This window comes from Hemiscyllium ocellatum (assembly GCF_020745735.1).
Source record: "Hemiscyllium ocellatum isolate sHemOce1 chromosome 27 unlocalized genomic scaffold, sHemOce1.pat.X.cur. SUPER_27_unloc_1, whole genome shotgun sequence".
Classification (NCBI taxonomy): domain Eukaryota; kingdom Metazoa; phylum Chordata; class Chondrichthyes; order Orectolobiformes; family Hemiscylliidae; genus Hemiscyllium; species Hemiscyllium ocellatum.
Genome location: NW_026867476.1, coordinates 25001 through 38192, shown reverse-complemented (window position 1 = coordinate 38192; position 13192 = coordinate 25001). Strand labels below are relative to the sequence as shown.

Genomic DNA, 13192 nt, shown 5'->3' with positions numbered 1-13192 from the left:
GGGGAAGCCACCGAATCGAGGAGAGAGAGAGGCCGAGAGCAATTTGATTGGGGGACGGGTAGCGGAGAGGGGGTTGCGGGGAGAATTTTGAGGGGGGGGGGGGAGATTGAAATTAAAGGGGAGAGGGGAGGGCGGCCTGTCTAACGCTGAGGTGAACCCTTCTGTCTCCGGGTGGGAAGACTAGATCCGTGTTTGTGTTCCAACCCCGGGGGTGGACACATCCGTGATATGTCCGTCACCCGTGAGCTAACGGAGGAGGGGACAGCAGGGGACGAAGGGCTGAGTGGCCGTTCCTATTTTGCGGTCTTGTAGATGGTACACACTGCTGCGACTGAGCGTCGGGGGTGGAGGGGGGGGGTCGGGTGGAGGCAGCGTGGGCTTTGGGGGTGGGGCCAATTGAGCAGTTAGATTCTCTCTCAATGGGAACCCCCAGGATGTTGATAGTGGGGGGGCGAGGGGGATTCAGTGACGGTAACACCATTGAACGTCAAGGGGGCGGAGGTTAGATTCTCTCTCAATGGGAACCCCCAGGATGTTGATAGTGGGGGGAGGGGGATTCAGTGATGGTAACACCATTGAACATCAAGGGGGCGATGGTCGTATCTTTTACTGGATGGAGATATCAGGAGGCCATTCGCCAGCCTATCCCAGCATTCCGCCCGGCCGCCAATTCCGAAACACCGGAATTGGGCAACTCCGGCGCGCTCCAAACGTTGGCTGAACAGTAGGGAGGGGAAGGGGAACCGGCTTAAATCTTGAGGGGCCGAAGGGCCACTGCGCGGCGAACGTAACGCAAGACAGACCTCGGACGCAGCCTGCTTTGGAACGTTCCGGAACTTTATTCGGCCTCGAGGGGGGGGCTTGACGATACACGGTTCGACGCTTCCCCCACACCCTCGCAACGAGATCATCGCTGTTCCCACCCACTCCTCCCCCTCCCCCCCCAGCTCCCTAACCCCGAACCATCTCTGGAGAGACCCTTCCCACCCACACAACCATCCCGACAATCCACGTAACGGCCTGTCCGACAGAAGGGAGAACGGGCAGGGAGTCACATGTGAGGCCAGGGGAGGGAGAGGGAGAGAGAGAGAGAGCGTGGGGAGGTAAGATGGGGTCTTCTCTAACCTGCCCACCCTCCCCACCTTCATTCCCGAACACCCTTACGTCCATAACTCCTTGAAAGTGGAGTCGCAGGTAGATAGGATAGTGAAGGCAGCGTTTGGTATGCTTTCCTTTATTGGTCAGAGTATTGAGTACAGGAGTTGGGAGGGTCACGTTGTGGCTGGACAGGACATTGGTTAGGGCCACTGTTGGGATATCGCGTGCAATTCTGGTCTCCTTCCTATCGGGAAGATGTTGTGAAAGGGTTCAGGAAAGATTTACCAGGATGTGGGAGGGTTTGAGCTACAGGGAGAGGCTGGGGCTGTTTTCCCTGGAGCGTCGGAGGCTGAGGGGGTGACCTGGTTTATAAAACCATGAGGGGGGCAGGGATAGGGGTAAATAGACAAGGTATTTTCCCCCCTGGGGTGGGGGACTCCAGAACGAGAGGGGGGTAGGTTTAGGGTGAGAGGGGAAAGGGAGCTGAGGGGGTAACTTTCTCACCCAGAGGGTGGTGCGTGTGTGGAATGAGCTGCCAGAGGAAGTGGTGGGGGGCTGGAACAATTGCGACATGAAGGGGGAAGGGTTTAGAGGGACGGGGTGAATCTGGGTCAGCACAGACGGGTTGGGCCGAAGGGTCTGTTTCCGTGCTGTACCAACTCGCTGAAATTTTCAGATGTGAACTTGGTCCGGGCTAACCCTCCAAAACAGATCGCTCCGACCCCCGCCCTCTCCCTCGGCCTTCGATCCTCACACGGGCTCCCTCCCATTCGTCGCCCAAGCGCCCCACCACGGGCCCACTCCCACCCCCCCCGTGAAAGCTGACTGCCCCCTGGGCTCTCCCCACACCACAGCGCCCCTCCCCCTCCCAGCCAGGGCTCTGATCTGACGGGGACCTCACGTCCCCTCCCTCCAGTCCCCTTCACTCCCGACGATGATGCCCCCCCACTCTCGGCGGGTGCAGTGGGTTAACGCAGCCGCCTCACGGCGCCAGGGACCCCAGGTTCGATCCCCCGCTCCGGGGTGACTGACTGGGTGGAGTTTGCAAATTTACTGCCCCCCCCCCCACCTCCCCTTCCCATGCAGTCAGGGTTGGGATTTCATAATTCGGCTTTTCTGGACAGTGAGAGGAGATACTGTCTGTAACTCCCTCCCGGGTATCTGTTATTCTGTATATAAACCACCCCGAACCCCTCGATTAGATTCCAGTCTGTAACTCCCTCCCGGGTATCTGTTATTCTGTATATAAACCCCACCCCGAACCCCTCGATTAGATTCCAGTCTGTAACTCCCTCCCGGGTATCTGTTATTCTGTATATAAACCCCACCCGAACCCCTCGATTAGATTCCAGTCTGTAACTCCCTCCCGGGTATCTGTTATTCTGTATATAAACCACCCCGAACCCCTCGATTAGATTCCAGTCTGTAACTCCCTCCCGGGTATCTGTTATTCTGTATATAAACCCCACCCCGAACCCCTCGATTAGATTCCAGTCTGTAACTCCCTCCCGGGTATCCGTTATTCTGTATATAAACCCCACCCCGAACCCCTCGATTAGATTCCAGTCTGTAACTCCCTCCCGGGTATCCGTTATTCTGTATATAAACCCCACCCCGAACCCCTCGATTAGATTCCAGTCTGTAACTCACTCCCGGGTATCCGTTATTCTGTATATAAACCACCCCGAACCCCTCGATTAGATTCCAGTCTGTAACTCCCTCCCGGGTATCTGTTATTCTGTATATAAACCACCCTGAACTCCTCGATTAGATTCCAGTCTGTAACTCCCTCCCGGGTATCTGTTATTCTGTATATAAACCACCCTGAACTCCTCGATTAGATTCCAGTCTGTAACTCCCTCCTGGGTATCTGTTATTCTGTATATAAACCACCCCGAACCCCTCGATTAGATTCCAGTCTGTAACTCCCTCCTGGGTATCTGTTATTCTGTATATAAACCACCCCGAACCCCTCGATTAGATTCCAGTCTGTAACTCCCTCCTGGGTATCTGTTATTCTGTATATAAACCACTCCGAACCCCTCGATTAGATTCCAGTCTGTAACTCCCTCCCGGGTATCCGTTATTCTGTATATAAACCACCCCGAACCCCTCGATTAGATTCCAGTCTGTAACTCCCTCCGGGTAACTGTTATTCTGTATATAAACCACCCCGAACCCCTCGATTAGATTCCAGTCTGTAACTCCCTCCCGGGGTATCTGTTGTTCTGTATATAAACCATCCCGAACCCCTCGATTAGATTCCAGTCTGTAACTCCCTCCCGGGTATCTGTTATTCTGTATATAAACCCCACCCCGAACCCCTTGATTAGATTCCAGTCTGTAACTCCCTCCCAGGTATCTGTTATTCTGTATATAAACCCCACCCGAACCCCTCGATTAGATTCCAGTCTGTAACTCCCTCCGGGTATCTGTTATTCTGTATATAAACCACCCCGAACCCCTCGATTACATTCCAGTCTGTAACTCCCTCCCGGGTAACTGTTATTCCGTATATAAACCATCCCGAACCCCTCGATTAGATTCCAGTCTGTAACTCCCTCCCGGGTATCTGTTATTCTGTATATAAACCCCACCCCGAACCCCTCGATTAGATTCCAGTCTGTAACTCACTCCCGGGTATCCGTTATTCTGTATATAAACCACCCTGAACTCCTCGATTAGATTCCAGTCTGTAACTCCCTCCCGGGGTATCTGTTATTCTGTATATAAACCACCCCGAACCCCTCGATTAGATTCCAGTCTGTAACTCCCTCCTGGGTATCTGTTATTCTGTATATAAACCACCCCGAACCCCTCGATTAGATTCCAGTCTGTAACTCCCTCCCGGGTATCTGTTATTCTGTATATAAACCACCCCGAACCCCTCGATTAGATTCCAGTCTGTAACTCCCTTCCGGGGTATCTGTTGTTCTGTATATAAACCATCCCGAACCCCTCGATTAGATTCCAGTCTGTAACTCCCTCCCGGGTATCTGTTATTCTGTATATAAACCCACCCCGAACCCCTTGATTAGATTCCAGTCTGTAACTCCCTCCCAGGTATCTGTTATTCTGTATATAAACCCCACCCCGAACCCCTCGATTAGATTCCAGTCTGTAACTCCCTCCCGGGTATCTGTTATTCTGTATATAAACCACCCCGAACCCCTCGATTACATTCCAGTCTGTAACTCCCTCCCGGGTAACTGTTATTCTGTATATAAACCATCCCGAACCCCTCGATTAGATTCCAGTCTGTAACTCCCTCCCGGGTATCTGTTATTCTGTATATAAACCCCACCCCGAACCCCTCGATTAGATTCCAGTCTGTAACTCCCTCCGGGGTATCTGTTATTCTGTATATAAACCCCACCCCGAACACCTCGATTAGATTCCAGTCTGTAACTCCCTCCGGGTATCTGTTATTCTGTATATAAACCACCCCGACCCCTCGATTAGATTCCAGTCTGTAACTCCCTCCCGGGGTATCTGTTATTCTGTATATAAACCACCCCGAACCCCTCGATTAGATTCCAGACTGTAACTCACTCCCGGGTATCTGTTATTCTGTATATAAACCCCACCCCGAACACCTCGATTAGATTCCAGTCTGTAACTCCCTCCCGGGTAACTGTTATTCTGTATATAAACCACCCCGAACCCCTCGATTAGATTCCAGTCTGTAACTCCCTCCCGGGTATCTGTTATTCTGTATATAAACCACCCCGAACCCTCGATTAGATTCCAGTGTGTAACTCCCTCCCGGGTATCTGTTATTCTGTATATAAACCACCCCGAACCCCTCGATTAGATTCCAGTCTGTAACTCCCTCCCGGGTATCTGTTATTCTGTATATAAACCACCCCGAACCCCTCGATTAGATTCCAGACTGTAACTCACTCCCGGGTATCTGTTATTCTACATCAATAGTGACCTACAGCCTGGAAACAGACACTACGGTCTCACCCATCTGCGCTGACTTGACTCTGAAATTAAACTCATCCCATTTCCTTGCGTTTGATCCGTTCCAACGCCAGCTAAGGGCATGTGTGTGATGGGAATAAGGGGATTTTGTGTGGTCAGAGTTAGAGGGGTTTGTGTGAGAGAGAGGGCGTCGATGGTCACAGGGAGAGAGAGAGGGGGGATTGATGGGCACAGGGAGAGAGAGAGAGGGGGGATTGATGGGCACAGGGAGAGAGAGAGGGCATCGATGGGCACAGGGGGAGAGAGAGGGGTTTGTGTGAGAGAGTGGGCATTGATGGGCACAGGGAGAGAGAGAGGGCATCGATGGGCACGGAGAGAGAGAGAGAGGGGATTGATGGGCACAGGGAGAGAGAGGGGGGATTGATGGGCACAGGGAGAGAGAGGGGGCATTGATGGGCACAGGGAGAGAGAGGGGGGATTGATGGGCACAGGGAGAGAGAGGGGGAATTGATGGGCACAGGGAGAGAGAGGGGGAATTGATGGGCACAGGGAGAGAGAGGGGGGATTGATGGGCACAGGGAGAGAGAGGGGGAAATGATGGGCACAGGGAGAGAGAGGGGGCATTGATGGGCACAGGGCGAGAGATGGGGGGATTGATGGGCACAGGGAGAGAGAGAGAGGGGGGATTGATGGGCACAGGGAGAGAGAGGGGGGGATTCATGGGCACAGGGAGAGAGAGGGGGGGATTCATGGGCACAGGGAGAGAGAGAGGGCATCGATGGGCACAGGGAGAGAGAGAGGGGATTGATGGGCACAGGGAGAGAGAGAGGGGGATTGATGGGCACAGGGAGAGAGGGGGGGATTCATGGGCACAGGGAGAGAGAGGGCATCGATGGGCACAGGGAGAGAGAGAGGGGATTGATGGGCACAGGGAGAGAGAGAGGGGGATTCATGGGCACAGGGAGAGAGAGGGCATCGATGGGCACAGGGAGAGAGAGGGCATCGATGGGCACAGGGAGAGAGAGAGAGGGGGAATTGATGGGCACAGGGAGAGGGAGGGCATCGATGCTCACAGGGAGAGAGAGAGGGGTTTGCATGGGGGAGCGGACATTGGTTGGGCGCAGGGAGGAGACGAGCACAGGTGAGGGGCACGGGGAGGCGGGCAGGGGAGACGGAGGGGGTGTTGGTGTGGGAGAGCCGACACCACCTAGGGGTGGATGCGTTGGTGCTTGAGTAGGTGGGAGCTCTGACTGAAGCGGCGCCCGCAGACCTGGCAGGGGAAGGGCCGCTCGCCGGTGTGGACCCGCTGGTGCCGCCGCAGGTTGGAGGAGACGGTGAAGCGCTTGCCGCACAGCGGGCAGGGGAAGGGCCGCTCGCCGGTGTGCACCCGGCGGTGCGCCAGGAGGCAGTCGGCGCCGGCGAAGCGCTTGCCGCAGTCCGGGCACGCGTGCGGGCGCTCGCCGGTGTGCAGGCGCCGGTGCGCCAGGAGGCTGGAGGCGACGGTGAAGCCCTTGCCGCAGAGCGGGCAGACGAAGGGCCGCTCGCCGGTGTGGAGGAGCCGGTGCGCCAGCAGGTGGGCGGACTCGCCGAAACCGCGCCCGCAGTCCGGGCACACATAGGGCCGCTCGCCGGTGTGCACCCGCTGGTGCCGCTGCAGCTTGGAGGACTGGCCGAAGCGCTTGCCGCACAGCGGGCAGGCGAAGGGGCGCTCGCCGGTGTGCACCCGCCCGTGCACCCGCAGCTCGCCTGCGCTCTTGAACCTCTTGCCGCACTGGGCGCAGCCGTGCGCCCGCTCCTCGGTGTGCACCCGCCCGTGGGTCAGCAGGTGCGAGGCGCTGGCAAAGGCCTTGCCGCACTCGCCACAGGCGAAGGGCCGCTCGCCCGAGTGCGCCCGCCGGTGGGCGGCCAGCTCCGAGGGGTAGGCGAAGCCGCGCCCGCACTCCGGGCACCACGGCGGCGACCCAGACCTGGAGGCGGCGCCCACCGCGCCGTGGGCCCGGCACCGGTGCCGCGCCAGCTCGGAGGGGCGCCCAAAGGCCAGGCCGCACGGCGGGCAGCGGTGGGGCCGCTCGCCCGTGTGCACCAGCCGGTGGGCGCGCAGCCCGTGCTGCTGCCCGAAGCTCTTGCCGCAGTCGGCGCACGGGTACGCCCGGCCGTGGGACGCCCGGTGCTTCTCCAGCCACAGGCGGGACTTGAAGGCGCGCCCGCATGTCGGGCACTCCAGGCGCCCGCCCTCTGCCGCCCCGGCCGACTCCCGGCACGGCGTTCCCCGTGACCCAGACGGCGACGGGTCCCCCTCCTCTCCCGGAGACCTGCGGTACGTCAGAGAGGGGGAGAGAGAGAGAGAGAGATAGAGAGAAGGGAGAGGGCGAGAGGCAGACAGACCAAGAGAGAGAGAGAGACATACAGAGAGAGAGAGAGAGAGAGGGGAAGAGTCAGGGAGAGAGAGAGAGAGAGAGAGTCAGGGAGAGAGAGAGAGAGAGAGGGGGGGGAGAGAGACAGACAGACAGACAGAGAGAGAGGGGGAGAGACAGAGAGAGAGAAAGTGTGACAGAGAGAGAGAGAGTGTGGGTAGAGAGAGACAGAGGCAGAGTCAGAGAGAGAGAGACGGAAAGAGAGAGAGAGAGAGGGGGGTGAGACAGAGAGAGAGAGAGGTAGAATCAGAGACAGAGACAGAGAGAAAGACAGAGAGAGATGACAGACAGAGAGACAGAGAGAGAGAGAGAGAGACACAGAGAGAGAGAGAGAGAAAGAGAGACAGAGAGAGAGAGAGAGACACAGAGAGAGAGAAAGAGAGACAGAGAGAGACAGACACACACACACACACAGACACAGACAGAGAGACACAGAGAGAGGGTCAGCCATTTTTTCCAGGCCCGCGCTCGCATTGCAGGTTCTGCATTTGCGTGTAGCCTTCCACCTCCCCCCGTCCTGCCCACAGGAATGTGTGGGGGGGCGGGGGGGGGTAGGTGAGGGAACACATCGCAGACTCCCCTCCCCTCCTGCTCCCGCCCCCCCCCCGGGCGCCATCGCTGTCAGAGCGTACCGATAGACCGCTGTGCGCGGAGCGATAGGATTGGGCGGTCTTATGATGCCCCTCGATGGGGGTCACCCTCACCGAATCTTCCCCCCCCTCCCTCTTCCCCTCCCTTGGTGGGGGGTGGGCTGGTAGTCTGAGTGAAGGGAGGGGGAGGGGAGGGGAGGAATGACCCTTTCCATCAGCTGGACGGGGGTGGGGAATCTGTGGGACACACTTCTGAGGGGGGGGGGGGGGGGTGGGAGGGGGGAGGAGGTGGGAGTGGGGCTGGGGAGGGGGTAAGTCTTTGTGAGGGTCGAGCAGGTGGGCCGATGGGGGCGGAGAGATGTCTCTGCGAATGGGGGAGGTGGTCTCGGGGGAAGGGGCCGAATGGCCTCTTCCTGCTCCTACCTCTGAGGGAGTGGTCCTCCCCCATTCCCCGCCTGGACTGCAGCGCAGTTCGGGGCTCCTACACTTGGGAGAGGCCGTACCGGGCATTGGTGGGTGGGGTGGAGGGTATATGTGGATAGGTAGAGATAGGTACAGATGGGTACAGATGGGTATAGGTAGGTATAATTGGGGGTATGGATCAGTATTGATAGGTATAGCTCTTATAGATAGGTATAGTTGGGTATGGATAGGTATAGATGGGTACAGATGGTTGGGTATAGATAGTATAGGTGGGTATAGATAGCATACATGAGTATAGATAGGTAATCATGTGTATAGATGGGTGTAGATAGGTAGGGATGGGTATGGATGGGTATAGATAGGTATAGAGCAGTATAGATCAGCATGGATGAGTATAGATGAGCGTAGATAAGCATATGGAGGACTAGATCGGTACAGATGGGCCTAGATGGGTGTAGTTATGTATAGGTGGGTATAGATAGGTATGGATGGGTATAGATGAGTACAGATGGGTATGGATAGGTACAGATGGGTATAGTTGTTATAGATAGGTATGGGTGGGTATGGATAGGTATAGTTGGGTATATTTGAGTATAGATAGGTATAGATGAGTGTAGATGGGTATAGATGGGTATGGATAGATATAGATGGGTATAGTTGGTATAGATGGGTATAGCTAGGTATAGGTGAGTATAGAAAGGTATAGATGGATATAGATGGGTACGGATGGGTATGGATGGGTATAGGTGGGTATGGATGGGTATAGATGGCTATAGGTTGGTATGGATGGGTACAGATGGGTATAGATGGGTACAGATGGATATGGATGGGTATAGGTTGGTATAGATGGGTATGGATAGGTATAGATGCGTATAGGTGGGTATGGATGGGTATGGATGTTTATGAATGGGTATGGATGGGCATGGATGGGTATAGATGGCTTTGCTGTAGAAAGGTTCACTCAGGTCAATCCTGGAGTCGAGAGGGGGGTTGGTTATTGAGGAGGGACTGAGCAGACTGGAATGATACTGACTGAGGGGGGGGATCTGATAGAAATGTATAAACGCAGGAAGGGAGGAGGTACGATACGAGGCGAGAGATCGTTTTCCTGAGGGGTGAAACTAGAACGAGGGAGGAACAGTCTCAGCGTAAGGCTGGAGGTGGGGGAGTGGTGGAGCGCCAGGAGGTGGCGAATCTGTGGCTCCTTCTCTGGGCGTTCGGGCAGGTCTGTGACCGGAGAAGGGGCTTCGGGGTTCGGGCGAGTCCACGAGACAGGATCAGCTGCCTGGGTCCTCCCGAACAGCGGAGCGGGAGCGAGAGAGGGACCCCAATCCCCTCTGCAGGGCGACAGAGGGACAGGAGAGGTGACGGACCGAGGGGGACCCATCTGGGAAAACACCAACTCTCCTGCTTTTCCCAAGCCCCTGGGCGTTATCGAGTCTGACTCCCCAGCCTCTGCAGTCCCTCCCTCCCCTTCCTTATTCTCAGGGACAGTTCCTCTCGCTCCCCCCCACCCCCCCCCCCCCCCGGCCCCCCCATCCCAGATGAAGGACAGTATGCCTTGCGTGATTGCGTACAGACTGACTTCAGGTAACACATGCTCTAAGACACCCGAATCTAGCTGGGCCCCAGAACCCCACGGCTGTTCTCTCCTTAAATAATATCCCAGCTTTCCCTGCTTCCTATTTAAGTCAGCAACTTCCTCCTGCATTGGAACCCATCAGCTAGAATTCCGCCACTTAGATCTATCCATACCCATCTATACCCATCTATACCCATATTATACCCATCCATATACATCTGTATCTATCTATACCTATCGATACTCATCTATATCTATCTAAACCCATCTATACTTATCTATGCCCATCCATACACATCTATACCTATCTATACACATCTATACCCATCTATACCTATCTATACCCATCTATACCTATCCATATCCATCTATATCTATAAACATCTATACATATCTATACCCATCTATACCTATCTAGACAAATCTATACCCATCTATACCTATCTATATGAATCTATACACATCTATACCCATCTGAATTTATCTCTACCCATTTTATACCCATCTACATACATCTGTACCTAGCTATGCTCATCTAAACCTGTCTATACCCATCTGTACCTAGCTATACCCATCTTTACCTACCTATATCCATCTATTCTCTCTATACACATCTGTACATTTCTATACACATCTATACCTATATATACCCATCGGTACTTATCTATTTCCACCTATACACATATATACCGACCTATACCTATTCATACACATCTATATTCATCTATACCTTTGTATACCCGTATAAACATCTATATCTATTCCCATCTATACCTATCCGTACCCATCTAGACCTATCCATACCCATCTATACCTATCCATACCCATCTATACCAATCTATACCCATCCATATACATCTGTATCTATCTATACCTATCGATACTCATCTATATCTATCTAAACCCATCTATACTTATCTATGCCCATCCATACTCATCTATACCTATCTATACACATCTATACTCATCCATACCTATCAATACCCATCCATACCTATCCATATCCATCTATAAACATCTATACATATCTATACCCATCTATACCTATCTAGACAAATCTATACCCATCTATACCTATCTATATGAATCTATACACATCTATACCCATCTGAATTTATCTCTACCCATATTATACACATCTATACCCATCTGTACCTAGCTATACCCATCTTTACCTACCTACATCCATCTATTCTCTCTATATACATCTGTACATTTCTATACACATCTATACCTATACATACCCATCGGTACTTAACTATTTCCACCTATACACATATATACCGATCTATACCTATTCATACACATCTATATTCATCTATACCTTTGTATACCCGTATAAACATCTATATCTATTCCCATTTATACCTATCCATACCCATCTAGACATATCCATACCCATCTATACCTATCCATACCCATCTAGACCTATCTATGCCCATCGATACCCCATCTATTCTCCCTATACACATCTGTACCTATCTGTACCCACCTATGCCTATTCAAACCCATCTATACCCAAGTATTCCCCTCTATACCCATTTTTCGTTATCTATACTCATCTCTCCCTATCCATACCCAGCTCTCCCTATCCATACCCATCTATCCCTATCCATACCCATCTCTCCCTATCCATACCCATCTATACTTATCCATACCCATCTATCCCTATCCATACCCATCTCTCCCTATCCATACCCATCTATACTTATCCATACCCATCTATACCTATCCATACCCATCTATCCCTATCCATACCCTATCCATACCCATCTATCCCTATCCATACCCATCTATACCTATCCATACCCATCTATCCCAATCCATACCCATCTATCCCTATCCATACCCATCTATCCCTATCCATACCCTATCCATACCCATCTATCCCTATCCATACCCATCTATCCCTATCCATACCCTATCCATACCCATCTATACCCATCTGTCCCTATCCATACCCATCTATCCCTATCCATACACATCTCTCCCTATCCATACCCATCTCTCCCTATCCATACACATCTCTCCCTATCCATACCCATCTCTCCCTATCCATACCCATCTCTAACCTTACCTCCACATCCAGGGAGAGACATAGAGTCATGCTGCACAGGAACAGACCCTTCGGTCCAACCAGTCTGTGCTGGCCCTCATCCCAACCGAGCCCAGTCCCACCTGCCCAGCCCTGGTGGCCCTCGCCTCCGAACTGTTCCTGTTCACGCACTGACCTCGATGTCTTTTCGACGTTGGAACGGCCCCACCATCCCCTCCTTCCTCACCTCGTATCCTTCCACACACCTCTGTGTGAAAAATAAACACCCCCCCCCCCACCCCCGCGCCTTCATTTCAATCTCCCCTTACATCTAGGCCCCCTGGGCTGGACCGAGGGAGCAGACAACTCTGTCCACACACCCCCCCCTCGTGGTTTTATAAACCTCTATGCGGTCCCCCCTCTCGGCCTCTGACGCTCCGGGGAAAACAGCCCCGGCCTGTTCAGCCTCTCCCCCTGTAGCTCAAACCCTCACCACATCCTGGTAAGTAATTTCTGATCCCCCCACCCCCCCTCCAGTCTTAATAATATCCTTCCCGTAACAGGGTGACCAGACCTGGACATGGTGGGGAGAGGCTGGACAGGCTGGGGCTGTTTTCCCTGGAACGTCGCTGGGTATGGATAGTTATAGATGGGTATGGATAGGGATACATGGGTATAGATGGGTATGGATAGGGATACATGGGTATAGATGGGTATGGATAGGTATAGATGGGAATGGATAGGGATAGATGGGTATGGATAGGTATAGATGGGTATAGATGAGTATAGGGGTGACCTGGTTCATAACACCGTGAGAGGGCATGGATAGGGGTAAATAGACAAGGTCTTTTCCCCCCTGGGGTGGGGGAGTCCAGAACTAGAGGGGCATTAGGTTTAGGGTGAGAGGGGAAAGGGAGCTGAGGGGGTAACTTTCTCACCCAGAGGGTGGTCCGTGTGTGGAATGAGCTGCCAGAGGAAGTGGTGGGGGCTGGTACAATGACAGCGTTGAAAAGGTGGATGGGGACAGGGATAGGAAGGGATTGGAGGGGAATGGGCCAAGGGGCTGGCAAACGGGGACTGGGTTAGGTTCGGGATATCAGGGTCGGCACGGACGCGTGGGGCC

The 13192-nt window shown here is 53.6% G+C and overlaps 1 protein-coding gene across 1 annotated transcript in view; it reads right to left on the bottom strand.

The window, feature by feature from the left end:
- Window positions 1-4898: 4898 nt before the first annotated feature.
- The window catches only part of LOC132807035 (zinc finger protein 391-like), a 20323-nt gene continuing 12029 nt past the window's right edge, over window positions 4899-13192 (bottom strand). Inside the window, exon 3 of the mRNA XM_060821342.1 lies at window positions 4899-7337. Within this exon, the coding sequence (XP_060677325.1) occupies window positions 6233-7337 (1105 nt within the window). The 3' untranslated portion in view covers window positions 4899-6232. The remainder of the gene's footprint in view (window positions 7338-13192) is intronic.